The sequence below is a fragment of the Pelodiscus sinensis genome, chromosome 9, assembly GCF_049634645.1.
Source record: "Pelodiscus sinensis isolate JC-2024 chromosome 9, ASM4963464v1, whole genome shotgun sequence".
Lineage (NCBI taxonomy): Eukaryota > Metazoa > Chordata > Testudines > Trionychidae > Pelodiscus > Pelodiscus sinensis.
Window position 1 is genome coordinate 19,781,781 of NC_134719.1, and position 27,303 is coordinate 19,809,083.

The 27,303-nt window shown below is 44.4% G+C and overlaps 1 protein-coding gene across 1 annotated transcript in view; it reads right to left on the reverse strand.

Moving 5' to 3' along the window:
• Positions 1–3,312: 3,312 nt before the first annotated feature.
• The window catches only part of WLS (Wnt ligand secretion mediator), a 70,640-nt gene continuing 46,649 nt past the window's right edge, over positions 3,313–27,303 (reverse strand). Inside the window, exons 4-12 of the mRNA XM_006125001.4 lie at positions 22,908–23,069; positions 20,427–20,563; positions 19,469–19,637; positions 16,413–16,510; positions 14,994–15,057; positions 13,819–13,962; positions 11,923–12,006; positions 6,595–6,748; positions 3,313–5,846 (exon numbers count right to left, since the gene is read on the reverse strand). Of these exons, the coding sequence (XP_006125063.2) occupies positions 5,737–5,846; positions 6,595–6,748; positions 11,923–12,006; positions 13,819–13,962; positions 14,994–15,057; positions 16,413–16,510; positions 19,469–19,637; positions 20,427–20,563; positions 22,908–23,069 (1,122 nt within the window). The 3' untranslated portion in view covers positions 3,313–5,736. The remainder of the gene's footprint in view (positions 5,847–6,594; positions 6,749–11,922; positions 12,007–13,818; positions 13,963–14,993; positions 15,058–16,412; positions 16,511–19,468; positions 19,638–20,426; positions 20,564–22,907; positions 23,070–27,303) is intronic.

The window sequence follows — 27,303 nt, forward strand, 5'->3', positions numbered from 1 at the left end:
TATGTCCTGGAGGCCTCTTTTTTGACAGAACTCCTTTTTCCACATCCACACCTACCTTTTCCCAAAAAAGCTTTATTCCTGATCGAATGAGGTTTACCACCATTGGAAAAAGCCGTCTGTTCTTTTGACTTTTTGTTGAAATAACACTGTTGCAGTGAATAATGGCCATTATTCCAGAAAAATACTGCAGTGTAGACATACACTATATTGCCTGTTAATTAGGCTGGTGTTAAAGCTATGTTATCTTGCTGAATAAAGTTGGTAGCATGTGCTTTTGCTTTGTCTACACTACACTGCTTTTAGTGGCAAGGCTGTGTTGACACAGCTTTGCCACTAAAAACGTCAGCTTATGTGAATGTTGTTTGTCAGCACTATTGCTGACAATACTTCCACCCACTATGAGGGGTTTTTCTTGCTTTGTTGGCAGGAGAGTGCTCCTTCTGACAAAGCAATGTTCACACTTTCACTTACTATGGCAAAACGTTGTTCATGGGTTGGGCTTTTTTTCCCCAAGGCACCCATGAACAACAAAAGTTTTGCTGATCAAGTGCAAGTGGAGGTGTACTCTTAGAAAGCTCTGCAGATTTGTTTGCCTTTTGAAGAAGTGGTCACAGGGCAGTGCTCTTGTTCATGTTCTGTGAAGTTTGATGGCATAGGAAGGATTCAGAACAGTATAGGTGCAGAGTGGATAAAAATCAATAAAACCAACTTTTTTTTAATTTTTTAAAATCAATACAAAATTTCTCATTTAAAAACAGTTACAAGTAAATCTCATCACAAACATGCTACACCTACACTTACAGTCTCATAAATATGAATTAATGGTTCCAGTCTGTCCAGCCTAACTACCAGCTCTTCCTTTTTGCAAGTTCTGGGCTTTCAATTTCTGTCTCGCAGCAGAGTAAAGTCACATGTGCAGAGATACACAGGCTGGATAGGATTGTTTTATTCTGTGCTTATGTGGTGGTGGACCTTGGCCAAGCTAAGCAAAGGAGTTAGCAAGACATTGTCTTAAGACAGAGACACAATATGTAGGAAAGGACAGAAGGGGTACATCTAGACAGCAGCACTATTTTGGGATACTTCCAGTATCCCGAAATTCCACGTCTTGACAGCACGCCCGTTATTTAAAAATATTCCGACGTCCCCTTTAAATGTCGTTCCACGAGGATTAAGGGACATTTTGGAAGAGTGTTCTATTTTGAAATACATGCAAAATAAGCTGCGCAATTTATGTAGCTCAAATTGCGTAGCTTATTTCAAGCTACAGGTGCAGTGTAGACGAATCCGAAGCAGCAAAGAAAGGAACAATGGAGTGTACCAGAAAGAAAAAGGGAAGACATTATTCAGCACACGCACAGCTCGTTTTGCCACAGCGAAAAATGTCAAGGCTTCTAGTCGTAACAGAGACCCTAGCTGGGAATGTTTTGAAGAAATTCATTCTCCGGGTAAAAGAGGAAAGAAAACATGCCAAGTGTAAGCAGTGCAAGAAGATTCAGGGCCTAGTTTCAATAATGAAACATAAGGGGAAACTGCTTATTGGGAGAAAATCATGTGGATGAAGACATGAATATGGCTGAGTGGGTCAACTAATTAGTAATTTAAATAATTCACTTTGCAATGTATTATTATTCAAGACTCTCCCTCTGCCTTTTAGTACTGTATAAATGTGATTTGACAAGAAAATTCCCAAAATGTTTGCTGTGTTGGATGTTGCTAGGAAGAAAGTTTAATCTAATCCCTATGGCTTGTTTCATTAGTTAACTAGGTTTAGAATCTATTACCCAAGTATACAGTACAGAAAGCTGCAGTAAGAGAAATCTAGGGTTTTCAGTTGCCACTGAGTGTCATTTTCTTATTTTATATTGCATAACACATGCCCCCTTATTTCAGGCATCATGGTCACAAACCATAATGATGATGTTATAAGTCTATTCCCTATTTTACTTCAACATTCTATACCTGTTTTCTCAAAAGCAGAAGTGCCAGTGAGTTCAATGGGACTTACTCCAAGAGTAATCAATCAATCCTAGCTTTTTTGGTAACTTGATTTAAAATCAATGATTTTTGTTGATTTAAATTAATTCACCTTGCATATGTGAGACTGAAATCATATCATGAGCACAGTGCCTCTCTGTGCTGGGAGGGGAAAAGGCATTTTCCAACACAATCATTGGAACAGCCAAGTGCCTCCTGCAAGTACAACTGCCAAAGCACCTCATGCTTCATTTCCTGCTGCCAAGGAGTAGGCATGGGAATGATTGGGGACATTAGTATGGAAGGGAGGGCACTATAGCAAGAAAGCCTAATTGGAGACGTGGGTTTTGGTTTTAACTTTAAACACTTTGGCTATGTCTATACTGCACTCTAAACAAGATATGCAATTTGTGCTACGCAAATTGCATAGCTTATTTCGAGTTTATTTCAAAATGAAGTGCTATTATGAGACATCCCTAAACCCTAGTGGAATGAAGGTTACCAGGATGCCAAAAAAGCACGCCCGTTATTTCAAAAAATATTTCAAAACATTAACAGGTGACTTGAAGACACGGGGTAGCTATCCCAAAATAACTTTGATGTGTAGACATACTCTTTCTGACCAAGGTAACTAATGATTCCTGACAGTTTCCTAGTTCTCATGAACAATATAATATCATGCAAAATAATACTTTATAGCTCAAACATCAGGTAACGATCTCCCATAAGTTTGTCAGTTCAAATTACTGTAATTAATACATTACCTTTTCCTTTACAGTACACTTCTTGGTAGTAGATGTACAGGCCAAACTAGCTAGGAAAGTTGGTTTGAAGTGCAAGACAACAGAACGGGGGTTCTAGTCAGCCGCTGGGTCCAATGTCAAATACCTGTGATATTGAGACCAGCCCCACTTCAGTTCCCATTGACTTGAGAAGGCATGGGATCTGGCCCTGTGAAAGCAAGACCTGAATCACTTTAGAAGCACTTAATTAACAAAGTGAGGAATTGGAGAGAAGGAGTTCAGGCACCGAGGTACTGTTTTCCAGCATCTCATCACATTTCAAGTGACAAGTTGTTTACATTAGTCATCTTGTCCCATAAGAGTTATACAAAAGAATTCCAGCTTCCAAAAGATAATGATAATAATAATAAAAAAAAACCAATATGGTATTTTTTGGTTTCATTTATTTGTTTTGTTAAGGCCAAAATAGAGATTAGTAAGGCATAGTTCTGCTACTGGTCTGTCCACTGTAGTTCTGCAGACAAACAATAAAAAAAAAAAAAAAGGGGGAGCTACAATTTCTTCAGTCAATGAACCAGGACAAACCCCAAACCACAATAATGTATATTTTATTTAAATTAACAAATCTACACTTTCCCAGACTGCTTACAGCATTTTGTAAAAAGAGAACATAAAAACAAAACACAAAACACAAAAAACACCAAAAAAAGTTAATACGATCCAAAAACAGTTTCTGGTATGCAAGTGGTACTTAATAGTTTCAGATATAAAAAAAGACATCTACACCATAACAGACTTGTTAGTGTTTAACACACAAGATTTGGTTTTAAAGCTGAAATGAATAATAAAAATTAATCTTTACAACATGCAATGTTACACTACGTTATAAAAGAAAATGGGGGATGAATTTATTCAAAGTACATAGGTATTGCATAAAAACCTAATGTTAAAGTAATATTAAGGTTGCAGAGTCAAACTCTCAAAAGTCGTGAAATGCCACAATTACTCTGCCCCTTGAGCATGTTTTATGTTACAGTCTTTAATTATATGCTTGCCTGTATTTGTCTCCAGAGGACCCCTGCCTCATTATATGAGCACATATTTATTCAGTATCTCTATTCTCCTCATTATGAATCCAGACTTTGACAAATCCATCCAAAAACTGTGCATTAGAAAGAAAATTATTTATTTCCTCCTCGTGCTCTCACAGTGCTTCACACACAAATATATTGATCTTCATATGCACCCTTGAATAGAGGCAGAATTAATTCATTTACAGAAATTAGGGCCAAAATTTTCAGTGTCCCCATTAAATTTCTGGGGCCTCACTTGAGAAGGCTAAGGCCTTGTTTTTAAGAGTGCTGGTAATTTTCACAGCACTTTATGTTTGCAGCACAGTGCCACTTGACTTAAACTGGAGCACTTCGCAATTCTGCAAGTTTGATCCCCAATACCTCCAGGGTTATGTCTACACTCATGGCTTCTTGCACAAGTATGGCCATTCTTGCACGGGAAACCCGCAGAGGGTCCACACTGTACCTTCCTTCCTTTCCTCTTGCACAAGGAAATTTACAGGACGGCATGGTAAGAGAGGGTTTCTTGCTTGAGAACTACGCTCTTTTTTAACAGGTGAAAGCCCTCTTGCGCAGGAGCTCTTGCCAAGAGGGCAGTGTGGATGCTCGGCAGGGATTTCTTGCTCAAGAAAACCCTCTGGCTAAAATGGCCATCAGAGCTTTCTTGCGCAAGAGAGCATCCACACTGCCATGGGCGCTCTTGCGCAAAAAGCACAGCTCACACATGGCAGTGTGGACTTTTTCTTGCGCAAGACTTCTTGCACAAGAACCCTTGTTCAAGATGTTCTTGCGCAAGAAGCCGCCAGTGTAGACATAGCCCAGGTGTGCAGCTAGAAACTGAAGCACACACACATTTAGTGATATGGATGCTATAGACAGCAGTGTCCTTCACTACACATCCCTGATTTATTCCTGCAACAAGTCCAGCCTGTTTCCCTGGATAAGGCATAAAGTGTCTTTGGGGGCAGGAAATAATGTGAGATCATGCAATTAAAATCTGGGTCATGATGTATATGAACAAGGTGGTCATATTAAAATTCCACAGGCAAGCTTAATACTGGCGTTTCCTAATTTCAGAGTGCTTCACTTTGCAACCCTCACACTAGTGTAATGGAGTTTACTGTTCGTGATTTCCTAGGCTTTAAAAAAAGCAAACTGAAAAATGACTGTGCATGAATCATCGGCAGATTTGGAATCCTTAGATTCACAGCAAAAACCCTCTATGATTTGAACTGTCTTTGTCTTGCTCACCACAGCTCTAGCTCATCTTATTAATCTCCTTCCATCCAGTCATAGTCCCTCCCCTCTGTTCTGCTCGCCCAGAACACACATATCCTAGTCTATTCCCTTCCTCCACTACTGTTACCAGTTGCTCTGTTAACCTAATTTGCAGAGATCTGTGCTTTGGGTCTAAAGGCCTGAAACCTACCAAAGACCCAAATGGGAAGTGAAGGATGTCAACATGGTTAGATGCATAATACAATATTGTATTTTCACTGGCTTTAGGAAATTACACACAAAACCAAATAGTGAAAATCTGCGCTTAATTGAGCACTGTCCATTTTGTGCATTGAACGAGTGTAAACCCCCAGTAATTAAAGACTATCACCCTGCATACACACAAGGAGCCAAACTAAAGTTCTGCAGGCAACATAAATCCTGGCTTTTAACTCTTGAACGTTTCACTTTGTACCTTTAGTGTTCTTTCTGCATGTCTGTGTACGATATAGCATACATAGCACCTGCCCTCCCCCAAACAGAACTACATCATATTAAAGAGAGTTTACAAAGGTTCTATTTTAGAGTCACTCCTTAGTGAACACACACTATAAATACTGGGCATTTGTAGAGTGAGCTACATCGGACGTCTCCCCAGGGAGCACGTTGTCTCATTCTGTGTACTGTACTTCACTGCATTTGTCCCAAGCGAGGTGTTCCAGGAGTTACTCCTGAGCCTCCTTGCGAGACAGCTTGTAAACCTCAGTTGGCCCATCCACGTGGGTGATTGTGGTGGTCAGCTGAAGTGCCTCCCCGCTACTTACGCCCAGGTCACCTGAAATAGAAAGTCAGGTTTTAGCCTGATACTACAACAAGGAGTGGGAACTAGAGCGTGACCTTCAGGTTAAAATTCCCCTAACGTTTTGGAAGTGATAAGTTTTTCCAAAACTGAGGACTAAGAAGTATTTCCAGGATTCCTTGAATTCAGATTGATTTGAAGAGGAGAATGTTGCCTCGCCTAGTTTTCAGTCCAGACACGCAATTATAGGAGCTAATACTGGAGCGCCACTGTGCTACTAAAGCACATGAAAAGGGAAACCAACCCTAAATTCAGGAAACAAACTACAAACGAAACCTCTCTAACCTGGAACAGTCTGGTCTGGCAACATCCAGGGTCTGGCATGATTTTAGTTAGCCAAATGTCCACTTATCATGGGTGTGGCCAAATTTCCCACAGACCCATAAAATTTGTTTATAGGCATCAGCCCTGGCTCTCTGTGTTCAGTTCAGTTATTTAGCACTAGTTTACCCCTTAATGTCTTTTCAGAAGCCAGCAAGCAGTGGAAGTGTTGGCAATGCTGCTAGGCAATATTGACCTCCCATGGTCTGGTAAATTCTCTTGTTTGGCACCGATGAGGTCAAGGGTGCCAGACTAGAGAGGTTCAACCTGCATTTAGTTCCGTTCCTCAGTCTTCTATCTTTTCCTCATTCTTCCTCCCCAGCTATGCAATGCTGTCCCCAAGCCCTTTCAACCTCGTATTTATATGCAATTAATTTAAAGCCACATCAAAAACCAAGTTTACCATTGGACTGATCTTCACCATAATTCTTGTGTGATGGAGCATATAGGAACATAAGAGCAAAGACATAGAGGTTCCACATCCCATAGATGCCTGTGAAGAAGGCACTGTTCACTTGTACTTCGAAGTCCCCCCATTTCCAGTGGCCTTCAGTCACCTGTCCATAAGAAAGCAGAGATTCAATAGGGACAGATAAGAAAGGAGAATTCTCATATGACGAGCAAGAATCTGGAAAGCAAATACGTTTCTAAAAGCCGCTACAGAGAAATCTGAAATTAAGACAGAAGAAAATTCACGGACAATTCGTGTCCAAACAACACATGGAAGTAAAGCCTATACAAAAAAGTATTTTCCCCTGCTACCAATTTATAAGGATTGGCACATGCACAAGATTCAAGTTAGACCATTCCAGTCATACAAGATTTTAGTGAGGCTAAGTATTTCAAGCAGTACCTGGGAAACTAGCTAAGTCTGAACACTTTAGAAGGCCTATAAATAAACCTTTTATAGAAGAAAGCAGCATGAATAATGCAAAGAACTAATGGCATCCAGCACATCTCACTGCTTCAGTCTTATGGCAGAGACCTAGAGCTCATAGTATTAGATCCTGATATGAAGAATCAGACACAAGACTCTATGGAGAATTAAGAAACAGTCTGTAATTTAATATTAACCTTTTGAAAACAAAATAAAAGGTCTTCCATTTTAAAAGCCAAATTAGCAAGTCATTTGGGGCCATAGCACACCATCGGCTTGGAAGCAAAATTCCACAAACAACAAGTTCTGCTTCCCCCACCCAAAAAAAGGATCAGTGGCAGAACATAGTCTTTAAACAAACAAAAATACCAAACTTCACAAGAGTAGCCAGACAAAACGAATTGCCAAATTTGGGTAGAACTTCAAGCCAATTGCTTCAACTGAATAGTAGTTTTAAATAGGACTCATCTTACCAGAATTAAAAAACAAAAACAAAAAAAAACCAACAACCCTAAATAAAGAACTAGATAAATCATGGAAGATAGGTCAATCATTGGCTATTAGCAAGAATAGGCAGGGATAGTGATCCTTGTCTCTGTTTTCCAGAAGCTGGGAATGAAAGAGAGGGTGCATCACTTGGGGTATGTCTACACTACAAAGTTAATTCGAACTAACAGATGTTAGTTCAAATTAACTTTGATAGGCGCTACACTAGCGCTCCGCTAGTTCAAACTTAATTCGAACTAGGTAAACCTCATTCTACGAGGACTAACGCCTAGTTCGAATTAGCTAGTTTGAATTAAGGGCTGTGTAGCCACTTAATTCGAACTAGTGGGAGGCTAACCCTTCCCAGCTTGCCCTGGTGGCCACTCTGGCCAACACCAGGCAAACTCTATTGCCCCCCTCCCGGCCCCGGAGCCCTTAAAGGGCCACGAGCTAGCTACACAGTTTGTGCCAGTTGAAAGCCTCCAGCACCCAGCCAGCAGACCCTGCACCTGGCACGCCATGAGCCAGCCACCCGATGCCGCCCAGCCCTCCCCCTCTTCCCGGGACTAGCCTGGCGGCTCCCAGGAGCCTGCCCGGGGCCGCAAGAGGCGGGCGCCCACTTGGTCTAGTGCAGAGATCGTGGACTTCATCGAGGTTTGGGGGGAAGCCTCCAATGTCCACGATCTCCGCACTAGCCACAGGAACACAGCTGTCTACGGCCGCATGGCTGACAGCCTGGCCGCCAGAGGCCACCAGCGGACCCGGGAGCAGGTCCGCTGTAAAATAAAGGACCTGCGGCAGTCCTACTCCCGGGCCTGCCTGCCAGGGGCCGACCTGGAGGCCTGCCCCCACTTTCACGCCCTGGACCGCATCCTGGGGGCTCATGCCGTCCATGCCCCCCGGGTGGTCATCGACCCCGGGGCAGAGGGACCCGTCCTGGACACCGAGGAGGAGCCGGAGGACGCCGTGAGCCAGGAGCCTGCCCAGGACCCAGGACCCCCGAGAAACACCACAGACAACATCACCTGTGTCGTCCGAGGCCGGGGAGGCCTCCACATGTGAGTACCATCATGCTCCCCTTATGTGTACGGGTGGGTGGGGGGGAAGAGGGAGCCCAGGGACCGTGTGCCTGGGCCTTGCCCACCATGGAGCAGCAGCTAGGTGTCATGCAGGGGCCTTGGCCTTGCAGAGGGGGGCTGAGTTTCACCCACCTTGTCCCCAGGGAGAACTGACCGCTGCTCTTGTTTCACCACAGCCGCAGCACCTGGGACTGCAGGGCGCACCACCCCACCTGCAACAGCCACCCGCGCCCGGGCGAGCAGGCGTGCCAGGAATGAGGAGGACTACCAGCGGCGGCACCTCCGGTTCATGGAGCAGCTGCTCCGCAACCAGGAGCACTGGGTCCGGGAGGACCTTCGGCTGCACCAGCGGAGTGTGGATGCACTGGAGGAGCAGGGCCGTGGCCTCAGAGGCCACCTCCAGACACTGGTGGACTGGTTCCTGCTGCCTCCTGCTCCTGCGGCTGCCCCAGCTCTTGCTCCTCCTCCCACCCCTGCTCCCTCTGCTGCCCCTGCTCCCTCTGCCACTTCCTCCACACCCCCCGTCCCTCCTACCACACCCTCCACTTCCGCTCCCCCCCAGAGGCCCCCGCACCCGCAGTGTTGCGAGACAGGAGAGCCAGCCGGACCCCCAAGCCTGAGCTTTCCCTTCCCTTCCACCCCCTTCTAGCTCCCTCCTCCCAGGTTTCCCCCCTCCCCTCCTCACTCCTCCCTCCACCCACCCCAGTTATGTAAAATAAAGAGGTTTTTCTTCCAAAACAGGTGTCTTTATTTGACATTAGGAAGGGAGGTTAGGGAGGGGAAAGGGGAAAGGGTGGAAGAAGGCCCCAGTGGGACATGCAGGGAGAGTTTAGTCCTCCTCCTCCACCTGGAAGCTCTCCCGCAGGGCTTCCCAGATCCAGACGGCCCCCTGCTGGGCTTCCTGGACAGCGGCGGTGCGGGGCTGAGCATACTGGCCAGCCATGCGGTCAGCCTCAGCCATCCAGGCTGGCAGGAAAGCCTCCCCCTTCCTCTCGCACAAATTGTGCAGCACACAACATGCTGCCACCACGGGAGGGATGTTGGGCTCGGCGAGGTCGAGGCGGGTGAGGAGGCACCTAAATCGGGCTTTCAGTTACCCAAAGGCCCCCTCAATGATGATGCGGGCCCTGGTCAGCCTCGCATTGAAGGCCTGGCGGGAGGGGTTGAGGTGCCCCGTGTAGGGCTTCATGAGCCAGGGCTGTAGGGGATAGGCTGCATCCCCCACCAGGCAGATGGGCATGTCCACGTCCCCGACCCTAATGTGGTGGTCTGGGAAGAAGGTCCCAGCATGCAGCCTCTGGCACACGGAGGAGTTCCGGTACACCCTAGCATCATGTGCCTTGCTGGACCAGCCCACATTAATGTCCGTGAACTGTCCCCGGTGGTCACACATGGCCTGCAGGAGGACGCAGAAATACCCCTTGCGGTTCACGTACTGGGAGGCCTGGTGTTCCGGGGCAGGGATGGGGATGTGCGTCCCGTCGATGGCCCCCCCCGCAGTTGGGGAAGCCGAGGGCACCGAACCCCCGGATGACGGCGTCCGGGTCAGCGAGGCGGACCACCCTGTGGAGCAGCACCCGGTTGATGGCCTTGACCACCTGCGGAGAGACACAGCAAAGCACGAATCAGTGGGGCGCCCGGGTGGCTGGGAGTGCTCGTGCCCTGGCAGTGCCCCACGCCCCACTCCCGGGAGCAACCCCCCCGGGCAGTGTGTAGTATGGCTGGGAAAGACCGTCCCCTCCGGTGCGGGGCACTTTTGCCTCCTCCCCCCGCCCCCGTCACCCGTTTTCCCTGGGGCGGCCCATCCCCTCCTTGCAGCCCCCCTCGCCCCCGGCCCAGTGGCCGGCGAGTGCCGTACCTGCATGAGCACTGCTCCGACGGTGGATCTCCCCACGCCGAACTGGTTCCCGATGGATCGGTAGCTGTCCGGCGTGAAGAGCTTCCAGAGGGCGATGGCCACACGCTTCTGGACGGGGGTGGTGGGCCTCAAGCGAGTGTCCCTTCTGCGCAGATCAGGGGCGAGCCACTCGCAGAGCTCCAGGACGGTGTCCCTCTTTATCCTGAAGTTCTGGGTCCACTGTTGGGACCCACCAGTCGCTGCTCCCCAGCGCTCCAGGACGATGTGGTCCCACCAGTCGCTGCTGGTGTCCAGACGCCAGATGCGGCGGGGCACGCTGGCGCCCGGGTGCCACCGCAACTGCGCCATGACCCCCAGGGTGGCCAGGTGGAGAGGCAGGGGGCTGACGTGCACCAGGTGGTGCCAGGCAGCCTCGAGCCATTGCTGGCAGGCTTGCAGCAGCAAGTCCATAAACTGCACCAGAAAGTGCAGGGCGAGCTCTGGCTCCATGTTGCCACCTGCGGCGGTGTCCCCAAAGGGAAGCACCGACACAGACGGGCGCAGAGAAAAACGCTTTGCTGTCCCTCGGTGAGGTAGGCAAGCAAGCGGAAAAGCTGAGAACTGGCTGTCCAAGGGGGGTCCCTTTAAGCACGAGCCTCAGATAGCAGCCACACAAAGCAACTACTGACCTGATGCCCTGCCAGAACCAGTTTCAGCCGCCCTTAAATGCGCCCCTGCGTCCAATCAGTGTGGACACGCTAGTTCGAATGAGCAAAATGCTTATTCGAACAAGTTTTTAAGTCGAGATGCGGTTCGAATTAGCTTAGTTCGAATTAACTAATTCGAACTAAGTTAGTTCGAATTAGTGCTGTAGTGTAGACAAACCCTTGGTGATTAATTGTTCTGTTCATTCCCTCTGGGGCATCTGGTATTGGCCACTGTCAGAAGACAGGACACAGAGCTAGACAGACCTTTGGTCTGACCCAGTTTGATATTCTTAGTATTAAGATTGCCTGTGCAATCTCAATTTGATTGCCTTGTGAACAAACATTACGATACAGCCTGTAATTATATTCTCACACAGATAGATTTTCAAAGGGAAAAGGTCACCAGAATTTCTTTAACATGGGCAACAAAATATCCCTTCCCCTCAGCTTCATCTTGCAAATAATTTGGGTAAAGTTTAGGGGAGGAAATGCCATGATGGGGCATACAGCCTGCATGAAAAATTTGAGCCCAGCAATTAAGTTTGCCAAAGTTATAAACAATAAGCAACTGAAAACTGGGTCTTATAATGGGAAATAATCAGGCAGCCTTAACAACAAACAAATGCAACCAACTCTGCCTACAATGAATTCTGTGTCCTCTGAACTAGGATATAACCAATATGTTGGCTCCCCAGGAATCTGGGTACTGCACTCTATCTACCAACTTTAGTTTCAGCACACTCACCTGACTGACAATGAAGAAGATAATAGTCATTGCCGCACAAGCTAGAGTGATGAGCATCAAGAACTTGAACCTAAAAATCAGCCCCTATTTTGACAGAGAGAGAAAGAGATGATGACACCAGGCATCGTAACAGAGCAGACAAAAATCCCATTTCAATTTTTAGCTTCCAAGAAAAGATGGGAGTGGGTGAGGGGAAAGAGCTCAAAACCACAACACCCACAATCAACATCACGCACTGGCTCCTTCATCCTACCCTGGTGACAGCCAATATCCTGTTCCCCCACGTCTGAATTTCTCTCAGTTACAATGAGTGGAGTGTAGATGTCTTGACTGCTAAGGCTTTCCATTACATTTGCTCCTCTGAAATTAAGCTGATTTACTAAGAGCTAATGTGAAGGAGACTCTTGATTTTATGCAAAGCAGCATGTGCACTACCAGTAGAAACAAAATCTAGCTGTAGATGCTCTACTAATCTCCTGAGCAGTGACAGAGTGCACCACTTCCAGGGAACACTGATCAAGACTGATCTATTTTACAAATATTTTCTGTTTCTAGAATTTGGGTTTACCTAAAAGGGATGCAATTTCCATAGCCCAAGAAAATTTGGTAGGGAAATTTAAGAAGATTGCATATAGGTTGAACTATAGATTAAGGACAAAATGTACACGGTTCGGGGTGCTTATCACAGACTTCATTTGCTTTTTTTAAAACATCTGTTTTTAACTTAATGAAGATGGATATTTTAGTTATGTTAGTTTTGAATCACACTGACTCAGGCATCTTGGAGAGGAGTGCGTGAGGACATTTTACAAGTTTGTGCACAGCTGCCATTGTGCAGCAGGGGGGCTGAGGGCAACATGACTGCTGAAGTCCTCAGGGCAAGGACTATCTTTCTGTTAGGTGTTTGCACAGTGTCCTAGGCTCTACTGCAATACAAAAATTCACAAGCCCTGTGCTGTGCTTCCTCTCAAGGAAAAAGGCCTAAAGAAGAGCTATGACTTAGAGGAAGTGTCTGCAAAATGCAGTCTTTTTTAAAAGGTACATTACTTGTTCCAGTAAATGAGTCACAAATGATCTGTGTAGACACAGAATTGGACTCATTAGAACATTTTCTACTAAAGCTTTATAGTCCCTTAAACCTTAATCACAAAGAGGGGGTGGGGGGAACACATTCATGACTTGACAAACTCTATGTGGGTTCCTCTTTCTGCTCTGCAACAGCAATTAAGCAGGATGAGTACAGCTCCAACCAGAGGCAAATGTGCTCTCAGGAGAGGATGGCAAGCCAGAAATTCTGGTTTTGAGGCTGTTCCAATGCAGACTCCCTTGAATGGTTTTGGCAAGTCACATGATCACCCTGCATCATTTCCCTTATCTGTAATAATAATAGTAATAATAATAAGAAGTGCTTTCTATCAGTAGATCCCAGATTGCTTCGCCAAGGAGGTCCGTATCATTATCCCGGTTTTATAAATGGGAAAACTAATGCACAGAGAGGTGAACTGAATGGCCCACAGTCTCGCCAGACCCAGCCCAGTGCTCTATTCGCTAAGCCACACTGCTCGGAAAAGAAACCAAGAGTAGATTGGGAGTAAATGCCTACAAGCACATGTGAAATGAGAGAGAGTTAGTGTTTGTAAAGTACTTTGAAGATGGAAGCTATTAGGTGGGGGCTAAACATCAGAAGGAAAAAAAGATGAGATCAGCTCACAAAAAAGCAGTTAGGAGAGTTTTTGCAGCATGAGAAAACTAGTAAAAGATAAAGTTTTCTAAATTATGAGTGGGGAGGAAGCTAATGAGAGTGGATACATTTTGTTGGTAGATCAGCAGCAATCTTTTTGGAATACTAAAGCAATGATCGCATGCACACATTTAATCCAACAAAGGTTTTCTAACCTCATAATGAAGTCTGCGAGCCTTGCTCATTGCTGGGAGGCTGGATTGTTTCCCACTAATGTTTCTGAAAACTTGAAACACCATGAAACACAAAAACAGGAAGTAGAGGCAAAGGCAGATTCCTGCAACTATGATAAATGCCATCTGAGCAGTAAAGTTAAAGGGAACAGCTCCTTGACAAAGCAGGACATTGAAAAAAAAAATATTATCCAGATAATTTGTTTACTTTTGTAAAATTCTGTTACAATGATCCTAATTCAGGTTTCTATCTAGTGTGTATGAAATAGAAGCTGCACTCTAAAACTTCCCTGTGAGCAAATGTGTACACTTCTCTGTCCCTTCCACAGCTCAGTCCCGGAGCACACACTCTTTTGTTCCCAAGCACTTAGCCTGCAGGAGTTTAAAATATTTTATCCCTCGTTAACACCGTGTTAAAAGGGCTAAGCTGGAATTGTCACTTCTGTCTGCTAGCATGGAGAGACAGGGTTTAGCAGAGATGATGAGAAGTAATCACCAGCCAACATGCAATCTTTGACGACTCCTGCAAGAGGACTGGGATGCTGGGGAAGTGAAACTAATCACATTACCTTATCTTAGCCTAGTAATAAAAATTAAATGCAGCTGAAAACACTTCCAGTGTGAGCAGACAAATTTAAAAACCAATTTGTAGAAATGCAGTAGAACCTCACTTCCAAAGTGTCAGCAATGAATATGAACTGCCCCAGAGAAAAAATGGTTATAGTTCAGACCAGTAGAGGGAACAAGATAGGGGGTACAAATTAGACAGGATTTGCTCATCACCCCCACCCTAACTCCAGATGTGCCATTTCCTCGACTTTCTGCAGCTGAGGCAGATGCTAATTTTTCCTATTCACTTCCCTTATCTCAATACTAATCTCAGAATTCATCCTTGCAGCAAAATCTACATGCTGCGTTAATATTTGATCAAACCTAATGTTTGATAGGTTATTCAAACGGTAGTCTGGATCCTCCAATATTTTAAAATCAGAAACAAAATGTCCCAGTCCAATCATATCAGAGTGAGCAGGTTTTTCCATCAGATTCAATAAGTACTTTGAGAAAGTGAAATGTTTAGTTACTAAAATGTATTTCTCATTCAAAACCCCCCCAAAACCAAAATAAGTATTATTGCACAATAACAGATAGAAGGATACAGCCAGCTCCGTGCCAACATCTGTGGTCCAAATACTGTAGAATGGGTTTTTCAGTTGTACCCCTCTAAAAATAGGAGAGAACTTAGGGCAATCAGAATTCATGTAAAAAAAAATGTCAAAGATCCTGTAAAATACATTCTTACACCTCTAACACCACATTACTCATTTTTCTAAAATACCATGTTGCAATTTGGGAATGTATTTGAAGGTGGGGAAAGACTTCAGTTTACATTCCAGTGGATATGTAATCTTACAAAAAAACAGTCTAATGGTTTAACTTCATAATACTATGAAAGCCAAAGGAAAAGCCTTCTTGTCTCTTTGTAAGAAAATGGTGATACACATGCTTGCACAATTGTGGTCATAATTGGGACAGACTGTACCTTGTTTGTCCAAAATAGCTTGTGTCAAGCTATGCAAAACCATGGCATTTTAAAAAATGTATCAAGCTTACTAGCTGAGAGGGGATTTTTGTCACTTACACAGTACTAAAGCCCCCTCCCCCTCTTCCATGATGCAGAATTAATGGCTCCACACTGCTTCAAAAAGCATTTATTGCAAATGGGTAGGGATATGCATTAAAAAAAAAAAAAAAATCTTCCTCATAAATATTAACACAGGAAACTGGGATGAAAACTTTCCACTCCATCATAATCCAACCTCTTAACTTTTAGGTCTTGATACACATATCAATGAAGAGATAAAATAAGGAATTATATTTTAGCCTACAATGAGTGCAGAATAGGGTAAAAAGCCTCATTTTAAAAAAAAAAGAAAAAAGACAGGAAGACTATATCTACTGTATTTTCATCCTGAATGTCACTTACCATTCCAAAGCAGTTTTCTGAGAATGCTCAATAATTTAGTCTTTGAACTGCCAGTCAAAAATCTTTGCCCCGTGAGAGCTAATATTGCTACAGAACGTATATGTAGGCATGCAAAATGCTACCTTTTATTTTTCCTCTCTCAGACACACTTTTCAGTCATTTTCCAGTAAGAAGTTTACTTTTAAATAATGCAATTGGATCTCAACGGGAAAACTGAAATTGGGGAAATTGCTACTCAGGTGTCTAAAATTGAGCAGAGTGCTTGGAGGAAACAGTTTTACAGGGGGACTAATGACTTTACTGCCTAATCTGAGGAACAGGGTCTTGCCATTCATTCCCTTACCGAAAGGGCACAGATAAAAGGGTTGATAAAATGCCAGTGTTGGTATAAGACCCAAACGATTGGCTACAATTTCATACCAACTTTTCAAACCTTGTCTCAAAGCTATTAGAAAAAGGCAGACTAACATGGACTCAGTATAAAGATCGATTGTATCCAAATAACTGCGGCATAAGACAAGGACACCACCTCACATCAGAGCACAATCACAATAGCACTATAGAGATGAAGAGGAAAAAAAGTGTGTGTTACCTCTCACACATGTCAAAGATGAAAAGGCAGAAGGCACCAACCGCTATGGGCCCAACCTGTTTCCAGTACCCAGAGAGACGATTTCGTTCATTTTGATCCTAGTGAATCAAGCCATGGAAAAGGATAAAGTTAATTTGTGGGGAAGGGGGAAAAAAAAAAAAAAAAAAAAAAAAAAGAGTGCCTGAACTATGAAACTAGTGAGATGACAGCAAAAGATATTCCTAAATCAAGAAAGAGGTTGCTTACTAGTTGCTGTTTGGAGTCACCTCTGTGCATTTCCACTGGTGGGATATGGCCTCCCAGGTTTTGAGCTACATAACTTCCTTGGGAAGCCAAGTAAATTGGGGATTGTCATGGGGTGGTCCTTCCTTCCCCCCCACCCAGGAGAGGGGTGTGTGTTTAGGGTCCCGTGTTCTTGGACTATCTGAGCCTATGGCACGCCCCGTGCAACTGGTAAACCACCTGTAATTTGGCCCCTCCCCTCAGGGCTGGATGGCCTAATTGCCAGAGGTGGTAAAACAAAATTGCTCGCTGGCTCTCTAAGGCAGGGCTGGACAGCCCAATGAGCCAAGTCACAGGGGTGGGGGCTATGCCCCAGTAGGGGGACCCGGGCCCACCTTACTCCACCGGGTCCCGGGCCAGGGCTCTGTGAGTGGAAGAACGGTCCACCACTCCCTTGGCAGGGAATCCAACTGAAACACGCTGAGGATCTCTGGATGGGAGAGATCTCTCCTGCACCCTCCCTGGACCACTTCCTACATGATCCAATGGACCAACTTCCCATGTGGTAGCTAGGTCTTCTGACTCCTGACTCCTAGGGGCCTGACTTCCCTGGTGGTCTGCAGTGGTTATGTCCCAACCAGCGTTGGAGCCACCGCTCTTTTCCCCTCGGGTGGCTGACTGTTGCTGGTCAGGAGCTCCAACCTGAGGTCCTACTCCTCCAGCAGCCAACCCAGAGTGAGCTTCTCCCCAGGCTTTTATATCTGGGCTACAATCTGAGCATGCCCAGTAGGGTTTCAGGGGCAGGGCTCCTTCAGCCAGGGTACCCTGTCTAACCCCTGTTAGTTCAGTGTGGGGCTGGTACACCACGTTACACACCCTCCCCCTTAAGAGGGATGGTGGGGGTGGCGTTGCTGCACCATCCTCTCTGACCCTTAAAAAAGTCCTCATTGGCTTGGGTCTTCCTTGGGCAGTGCACTACCTGGAAAACATAAGATTGGAGAGATAAGTACCATCGCATGACTCGTGCATTGGAGTCCTTCATGGAGTGGAGCCACTTCAGCGGCGCACGGTCTGTGACCAGCGAGAATCAGCTCCCTAAAAGGTAATACCTGAGTGCCTCTACTGCTCGTTTCACAGCGAGAGCCTCCTTCTCTATCGTGGAGTATCGTGTCTCTCGCGGGAACAGCTTTCGGACAAGGTATAAAATGGGGTGTTCCTCACCTTCCTTGTCCTGTGATAAAATGGCTCCCAACCTCACCCTGGAAGAGTCAGTTTGTAAAATACACAGGCTGTCGAAGTCTGGCTGGATAAGCACTGGTTCTTGGGTCAGTCGCTCCTGCAAGCTCTGGAAGGCAATTTCACAGTCCGGGGACCATTCGACGTGGCAAGATCGGGGGTTCTTTGTGAGGTCCGTAAGTGGGACCACTATTGTAGCGAAGTTTGGGCTAAAACGTCGGTAGTATCCCACTAGCCCTAAGAATTTCTGCACTTGCTTCTTTGTGGTGGGAGTAGGGTAGTCTTGTAGCGCTTGTACCTTGTCCACCAGAGGCCGGAGCTGTCCTCTCAATGATATAATCCAGGTAGCTCACCTCTTGCTGGCCCCAGTGGCATTTGGCTGGGTTGACCGTAAGGCCTGCCTCTGCTAAGGCTTGCAAAACGCGGGTCAGGAGCTAGCAGTGCTTGGCCCAACTGTGGCTGTAGACCACGATGTCATCGATGTAGGCAGCTGCATAGGCATTGTGTGGGCCTAGCACTTTATTCATAAGCCGCTGGAAGATAGCTGCTGCCCTGTACGAACCGAAATGCATTGTGGTGAACTGGAACAGCCCAAAGGGGGTCGAGAACGCCATCTTCTCCTTCAAGGCTGGTGTCAAGGGGATCTGCCAGTAGCCTTTGGTTAGGTCCATGGTGGATATGACCCTGGCGCGGCCTAACCATTCTAGTACTCATCTACCCAAGGCATCCAACCTGAGGTCCTTCTCCTCCAGCAGCCAACCCAGACAGCCTCTCCCCAGGCTTTTATACCTGGGCTACTGTCTGAGCATACCCGGCAGGACTGTGGGGGCAGCACCCCTTGAGCCAGGGTAACCTGGCTAAACACCATTTGGTCAGTGCAAAGCTGGTTCTCCCCATCACAGGGATACACAAAAGAGCTTGTACAAGGGTGGCATTATTGTCCTATCCTATGTATGGAAATGCAGTCCCTCTTGACCTCCCCTTCACCCAGCTGCCTGTGTTCCTTCTCCCAAATCACACATTCCCTATGGTCATACACAATTCTGAATAGAGGGGAAGATGGGCAGGTAGTGGGAATGCAGAGAGGAGACTCCTGAAGAAGAGTTAATGGTTTCTATTTCAGGGAGATTAGCAAGCAGCTTGTCCATACAGAGGAAATTAGATGAGTTCTATTTAAATATAGGGCTTGTCTATGCCATAGAGTTCCCTGGGCACTAGGGAACTAAGTGCACACCAGCAGGGCCCACACAAGCTCTGATGTGCACTAGAGCGCCACAAAGCCCATAGACTGTAGCAATGTGTTCTGCCAGTCTGGGCACTGCAGCACCATGCTATTTCCAAGGAATGGAGTCCAGTGGAACTGTGCACAACAATCCAAATAGTTGCTTTGCAAATATCCAGTATACACCAGGGAAGCTTGTCTAAGGCAAGCTACTGATGCTGGAATTGCTCCTGGGAGGAGGGTCTTTAAACCAGGAGATACTAACACCAGTGTCTGGTTTGTAACAGGTTCTCCCTGGCATTTCTATCCAAATGCTACTAACAATTTAAGACACTTCTAAGAGTAAAGAGGCTCTTGTTTCCATCATCACACCTACCATCATATGCTCTCCACAAAAGATGATCCAAAATGACAGAAGCATGGCATAGAAGATTCCTTGTCGAATATCTCCAAAGAGCAACATCCAAGTCCAATCAAATCCAATAGAAAACCATTCTACTGGGATGTTTATGAATGTCATGGAGATACCAAGAGCAAAGATGACCCTGGAGAAAACAAAATTGTTTTTCATTTCAAAGGAAGGACCAAGAGGACTGTGCCAAAGAAGTTTCAAGAAGAAGTAGAGGTTACTGGTGAGGACTACAAAATGCCTTTGTGATTCATGGAGAAGTGAGGGACATTGCCCCCCTTTTGCCAAGACATGTTCCCATTGATCCACCCACACAGCAGTACTACTATCTTGCCTCTCCAGAGTCACCATTACTGAAGGGTGACTTGGCAAGAAATGTATCCAAAGACCCTGCTAAGGAATTACAACAGATGCTATTTTCAGAGTATTGGTTGGGCAGTCAAATTCTTACGGAGCTAATTCTACACATGCATCCAAAAGCACATAGGGCCCTGATGCAGAAGTCTAGTGTATTTCTGCCACACTAGGAGACCCGGATCAGAACCTGCAGAGCTGACACACAGGGTAGAGATAAATAGGTCTGCTACACAGACCTACAGAGGCTTCCTGTGCTCCACCAAAAGGTTTTGAGAGGCAAGTTCTGTGGATCCCGGATTGCTGTGCGGGAAGGGGCAAGTCACATAAATAGGAGGAATGTATCCGGAATGCAGACTTTGTTCTGCATTGAGCTGCAGTAGAGCAGCTCTGCTGCTACACTGGCTTGGCCAAGAGTGGGAAGCAAGAGGAAAAAAATCCCACATCAATCCACAGGGTAGGGGCTGGCAAACTAGCACCTGGCCAGTGTACTGGGGCCTTGCCCAAGGCATACATTTGGACTTAAATCTTGTGTGTTGTCTGGATCACAGTGAGTTACTCCTCTACTCACTTTTCCAGCAGGACAGGAGCACGTGTCATCATGGTGATCCGTCTCCAATACCAAACCATTATAATGAAGATGCTGGGTGTCAGGAAGGTTTTCATTGCAAACCACACCTTTGTAAAACCACCGTTTTGATGGATACCCTGAGAACATAAGTTTAAACATGGGAGCTGTACAATATTTCTTTCCTTACTTATAGACAAGATCAGATTTTCATTCTCCTGTTATAGTCACAGGCAGGGATGCAAACGGGTAATGAGGAAGCAAGGCTTACTGGTAACTGGCACCCAGCCCGGCCAGAGCAGTCCCCTGCCCGCAGCCCTGTGGGGCTGGGAGCCAGCAGCTTGCAGTTAATTGTGAAACTAACTAAATTTTGATTGGTTACATGTTTAATATTTTTATATATTTTTTATGTCCCTAATCAGAGCCTGGTAGAAGTTGCAATAGTCTAAACTATAGTCACTTAACATCAAAGATTATTGCTTGTGACATGCACAGCTGAACAGTGTCAAAATGGAAAAAGCTGGAAACAGCTGTTTCATGAGTCCTCTGACCATTCAGTCCAAGTAGAATGTTTAAGATTCCGGATAACTTGGGTAAATATTGCAACATTTCAATTTCCAAATACCCAGACATTTATAGAAAACAGATTCTTTTAGTACTGGTGTTTAATACGTTTAATATTTTTGCATACAATTTAATTAATAAAAGTTTCCACTCATTTAAAAAAAATTATTCAAACATGAAAATTGGTCAGCTTAATATTAAATGGGGAGGGATGAGGATATACATGATGATTACCTTGCTAATTACAGAAAGAGCCTCCAGGCAAATTGATTGTTGCACCACATACGGATGTAAGCAACTAGTTGACTACTCTCTAAGCCTAGCCCTAGGCTTATCGGGTAGTTGCGTCACTATTTGACTAGTCACTTACTCCCCACTTGGGGAAGAGGGGAGTAGGAGCCAGTGCTGAGGGGAGCCAGTTTAAAAGCCAGTTCCCCCCAGGACCATCTCCATAGGGAATGGGGTGAGGTGGGATGGGGGGAGGGAGACAGAGGTGGCAGAGGCGTAGCAGGGGAAAGGACACAAGCAGGAACTCAAGCAGTCCCACTCGTGCCAGATCCAACTGTTGTGCCTCATCCTTATAAAATACAGCAAGAGGCCTGTACATTTAAAAGGCAGAGGCGCAGTCATGATCGTGAGTGCCCACCTCTCCCTTTATCGACTAATGGAATAGTCAATGGAAAAAAATCCATCAACTATTCGATTAGCTGATTAGTCAAAATTTAATATCCCTAGCACCAGAAACAGCTCAGATCGAAAGCCAAAACAGTAAGAAAGACAGACAAGCTCTACGACATTAAGTGGTGGGAGAGGGGGGACCATTTAGGTTCTCTACGCTTTGATGGACAACATTATTTAAGACTGAAATGAGGCAGAGACAACATTTAAAAACACATTTGTTGAAATCAAAGTTGACATGATTAAGAGAGTTTTCTCTTCAAGTGCTATTATTCCATTTTTCCTATTTCCCCTCATCCATTATTTTAGCTCTTTGCCTCAAGTGATCATGTAATTGGAGGCATATTTTTCCAGTAAGTTAAACTCTGCTCCAAAACCAGACTGCATATAATAGAAAAATGTTAGTGAGGCTTAATAAAATTGCCTGCTTCTGGAATCAGTCAAAGAAGCAATTACCAGCAGAGCAGAACAGCAATGAATTATCCCACAAAGGAAAAGTTAGTCTGGTGGGAGAGGGATGATAAAACTAGAGAATAGTCAAAGTAGAGATCCAGTAAGAAAAGAGTGTCTGCATTGGTGGTGGAAGTTGTACACGTTTACTGACTGTAAAGAAAATATTCACTAAGGGCTCATCTAGACTACGCAGAAAATTCAAAAGAGGATATGTAAATTCCGTGGGAGGAGTAATTAAGATGCTTTCAGCAACCCTCCTCCCCCTTTTAAAAAAGCCGCGTAAACCTCATTTTTTGAGGGGGGGGGGCGAAAAAAGGGGGGGCGCGAAAAATGCATCTTGATTACTTTCACATGGAATTTGCATATCCTCTTTCGAATCTTCCGTGTAGTCTAGATGAGCCCTAAAACTCTTAATAGTCAATAGAGCAGGATTAGTCAAAAAGCAGCTGATGGGCCAAATTCAGACCACCAGATGCTTTTGAAAGGACCTTAAAATCTTTTAATTTACTGATTACCATCATGAATTATTTTCTCTGAAATCTGGATCTTGACAAAAAAAATTAATCGACTAATCCTGGAATCAAGCAATTGTGCTTTTGTGCAGAACCAAGAAACAGGATTTTTTCCTGTGGTAAACTTATGACTGATAGCAAATCATGAGCTCAATAAAGGTTGGATTCTATTAATCTTTTCACTGTTGACACAGCAGTGAGTCTACATTAAAACACAATCCTACTCTAGTGAAGAGGGAGACCAGAGTAAAGATAGCAATGAGACAGGCACACTTACCACCAGGCGAACATCCCTTATTTCGCCAATTCCCACATTAATTAGTTTTCTTTCATTCACAGGGAGTCGAATGTTGATGAGGTAGAATTTATGCGCCACAGTTCCAATTTCCATGAAAGGGAGCACATCACAGTCGTAGTGTCGCCCTTCATGCTCTTTGGTCTAGTGGCACAGTAGCGAGAAGGAAAATGCAAAGGGGTTAGCTTTGTTCACTTTTATATGGACTTCAAAAGTGATACAATCAATAGTTCTAAAGCAGTAACTAGTCCTTCCTGGGTTCTAATTTGGAGATGTATAGCACAGACTTCTTGTTTCACCACATTTCAACTTGTCCGCTTTTAGGAAACCAGGAAGTATGATAAATATAAAGAGAAAGCCAAATCCACCTCAGGGTATAGTCTCCAATTTCACAGGGAGAAGCAGTTCACTGTGTATCAACTAGTTTTCTGTGAAAAAATAAACTAGTGAGAGCATATTTGAACCCTTTACTTCCTGAACAATTTGTCTGAATACTAATCATGATTGCTGGTTTTAATCCGTGGCTATGTAAAAAAATAACGTGTGTCATGATTCTATGGTTACTCAGGCAGGCCTTCGTGTGGAATTCAGGGTAGGTTACAAACACTGTTGGTCTGGCCTTTCCTCACAGAATTGAGAGATTCTTAGGTAAGGGTATGTGTACACTACCCCGCTAGTTCGAACTAGCGGGGTAATGTAGGCATACCGCACTTGCAAATGAAGCCCGGGATTTGAATTTCCCGGGCTTCATTTGCATAAGCCGGCCGGCGCCATTTTTAAATGCCGGCTTGTTCGAACCCCGTGCCGCGCGGCTACATGCGGCACGGGCTAGATAGTTCGGAATGGCTTGCTAGTTCGAACTATCTAGCCCGTGCTGCGTGTAGCCGCGCGGCACGGGGTTCGAACAAGCCGGCATTTAAAAATGGCGCCGGCCGGCTTATGCAAATGAAGCCCGGGAAATTCAAATCCCAGGCTTCATTTGCAAGTGCGGTATGCCTACATTACCACCCTAGTTCGAACTAGGGTGGTAGTGTAGACATACCCTAACAGAACATAGCCTGACACATGGCACAGTAGTCCCAGTTCCAGTAGAGCTTTGTGGTGCACATTAAACTAGCCACTTACTACTGACTAATGCTGCAATTATCAGCACTGTTAAATTATTCAGATTGTTTCACAGCACAGATCAGTACAATCCAATCAAGTATACCAAGGCATGTTAATTTCAAAAAAGTTATTTTGTTGTGTAAAAGATAAAAAGCATGATTTTCATTTTACATGTTCAATTTTCACACAGAAGGACTTACAGGTAGTGAATATAGTAATTATTTTGCATTTAATAGAAATTTTATTTAGACCTAGAGCCTGTAATTGATACAGATTACATTAAACATTTTAGACAAAAAAATGTAAGCAGTCATGCAGCATCTAATATCAAATGCTAAGCAGGGATAACAGATCTGAAATCATTAGCCAGCATTGTTTGTCAAATTGCCAGCAAAATCCTATTAGTAGATCAATTGCTGCTTAATATTTCAGGATAAATGGATTTTTAAAAAAAATTGATGCTTTTCACTGGGTCATTATTAAATAGTTCATTTTAATCAACTTCTCCATTTGTACTTGAGAAAATTAGCTGAAGAAAGGTACATTTTCATTGGTTGATATAACTATTAAAACATGTTTGTTTACAATTAGAGAGAGCTTTTACATTAGATTGGTACTTTTTTGCTATCTAGAATGATAGCTTATATGTATTTGTTCAAATAACCATATAGCTTAATATTTTCAGAATGTTACTAGACAATTAAAGTTTTGCTGATCATATGTGTTGAGATGGATAAGGATGGCAGAGTTTCATTAGAACAGAGCTGCATTAACACAAAATAACCTTACATGGTTTTGAATAATCTCATCATAAAATGTGTCACATTTGCAACTATGTGATTTATTTTAAAAAACAGAGGGATTAACTGCAGTAAGTGAAAAATTATATTTCAGGTCAGCCTGGGAAATTTTTCAAATATACTTAAGTGAAATTGACTGGAGCTTGACTTCCCACTTACCTGAGAGCTGCACTACATGAAGAAGTTAGGTCTACCCAGATACACTGGTAGTAAAAATTTCACACCTGACATATAGTAAGCTGATTTAAACCCCAGTGTAGACAGCACTTAATAGATGGAAGAATTTCAGAGAATCTAGTTTTTGTCTCAGAGAGAGGTGGATTTACTTCAACAGAACCACCCTTCTGTTATAATAGTTTCTGCAGTGCCTGTTTATTGGGTCTTAGATCATAGAATCCTAGAACTGGAAGGGACCTCGAGAGGTCATTTAATTTTCCATTTTTGAAGAACAGCCTAAGAAACTTTTTCCTCATTTCTGATTTCCCTCTCTTTGTTTTTAATTCATACACTGAAAGAGACAGACAAGTGTTCCTGTTTCAAATCTCAGTTGATTTTTCAACCTTGCACAAAATACGTTAAAAAAAACAAAAAAAAAAAAACACCTCTGTGCTTGCAAGAGGCTGGTGCTATTAAAAGCTGGTTCAGAACTTCAACAAGTTCTTACTTCAGGTGCTTAGCTAGGAATTTAAATCAGTTAACTGGTGTGGCTATTTTTAAAAGATGAGCACCTGCTGCTTGCAGGGTTCACCTCCAGCTGTGCAGTGTATTATTGTTGGCATGACTGATGGGTGTTTAGATGCCCATGTCCAGCATCTAGTCTAGTACTTTGGGTTGAAAATATCGGCAAGAAAATGACGTGGAATAACCACTTGATCTGTCCACTTTTTACAGCCTACAGTGTAGCTTTGTTGTTGGGCATCTCTTTCTTCAATGTCTTGAAATTCTTTCAGAATTTCCTCAGTCTGAGCAATACAGTGGCACTGTCTCTTTCTGCAGTTTGTGCAAGGCTATGGGAATAAACTGAGTACACTGAAAGCCACCTCCTGAATTTTCCTTTTAGTTCAATGTTGCCTACTTCAACCATGAGAGTTCTGTTTTGTCATGATTTTCTTCACAAACTGTCACCAGAATGGGTCAGTTCTTAACAAAACTGCTTGTAGCTGGAGGAGTGTTTGGAGAACACAGCCTGATACAAGGCCTGAATCAAATCCAGTGAAAGTTATGCCATGAGCAAAAAAAGTCAGGCCCCGTCAAAAGCAGATGCTTGCCTTCAAGTTAGTGTCCAGTATGTAAACTCAGTACCAGCACTGCTAAAATCCAATACTGAATATGTAGATTACATTTTCGCAGGCTAGGCAGGACAAGAACACCCCAACCTAGTGCATGACAATATGGTTTGACAGAAGTGACAAAGCAGGGATGTTTTGTCTGAAGCACAAGGGGAAAGTTAAAAGGGGAGGTAACAAACAGGTCACGGAACACGTAAGGGAATATGTAAGATACTTTCATTGTCTCAGTCTAGAAATGTCAGGATGTCTCTCCTTAACCCTTTGCCTGACCAAGGGAAGAGCAGAAAGTTTTACCACTCACTGAGCTGGTCCACCATCACAGGCACACATATACATACTGCAGCCCATATAGGGCACTTCTTAGCATATGTACAATGTACCTCATTCATCACTGAATTTGGCCTGCTGGCTGAATCATTAGCTTCCCTGGCCTGAGCTGGACACTGACGCGGAGTGCAACGTGAATATGATCCATGCCTCCCATAACATGCTTTGTCAGCAATGCACCTGGCTGAGCACCTTCAGCACTGAACAGAGTCTGCGGTCTTCTTGGATAATTCAACTGAAGTCTGCTGTGGGGGCTATCTAGCCAGAGCCTGCACAGCATGCAGAGAGAACACCCACAGCCAACAAGTAACACCACAACTCAGAACAGCTCCCCATTGAATTCCTTACATCATGCATTTGAAGAAGATTTAGTTTGAATCTTCCTGCTCTATTCACTGAAGCAGAGGCAAAGTGGTTGGTATAGAAGTATCTTGTAATTTCAGCATTTTTCTTTATTCCTAGAGATGTACATAAGCTTTTGACTGAAAAGACACCTCACAATAGGATGTCAAAGTTTCAGGTTGCCTTCGTTCGCTTCTAAAATGTTTTCTCATCTTAGCTACACTTGCAGCATTGACTGTGATAAAGTGCCACCCTTGAATATTTGTTCAGTTTGCGACAGCACAACAAAAAATTAGTTAGTACTTAGCCACTGACACTAAGAGACACTATCATGTATCCTATCATCAGGTCAGGGAATGATCCTGACGAGAGGATATGTTAGCGTCTAGTAGCTTCAGAGGCCAGGTTCCAACATACGCAGTGATTTTGCCCATCTCTTGCACTAAGTAGCACAGGTCTCCCCCGCTCCCACAAAAGCCTTTCACATAGTACATGGACTGTTTGTGCAATATT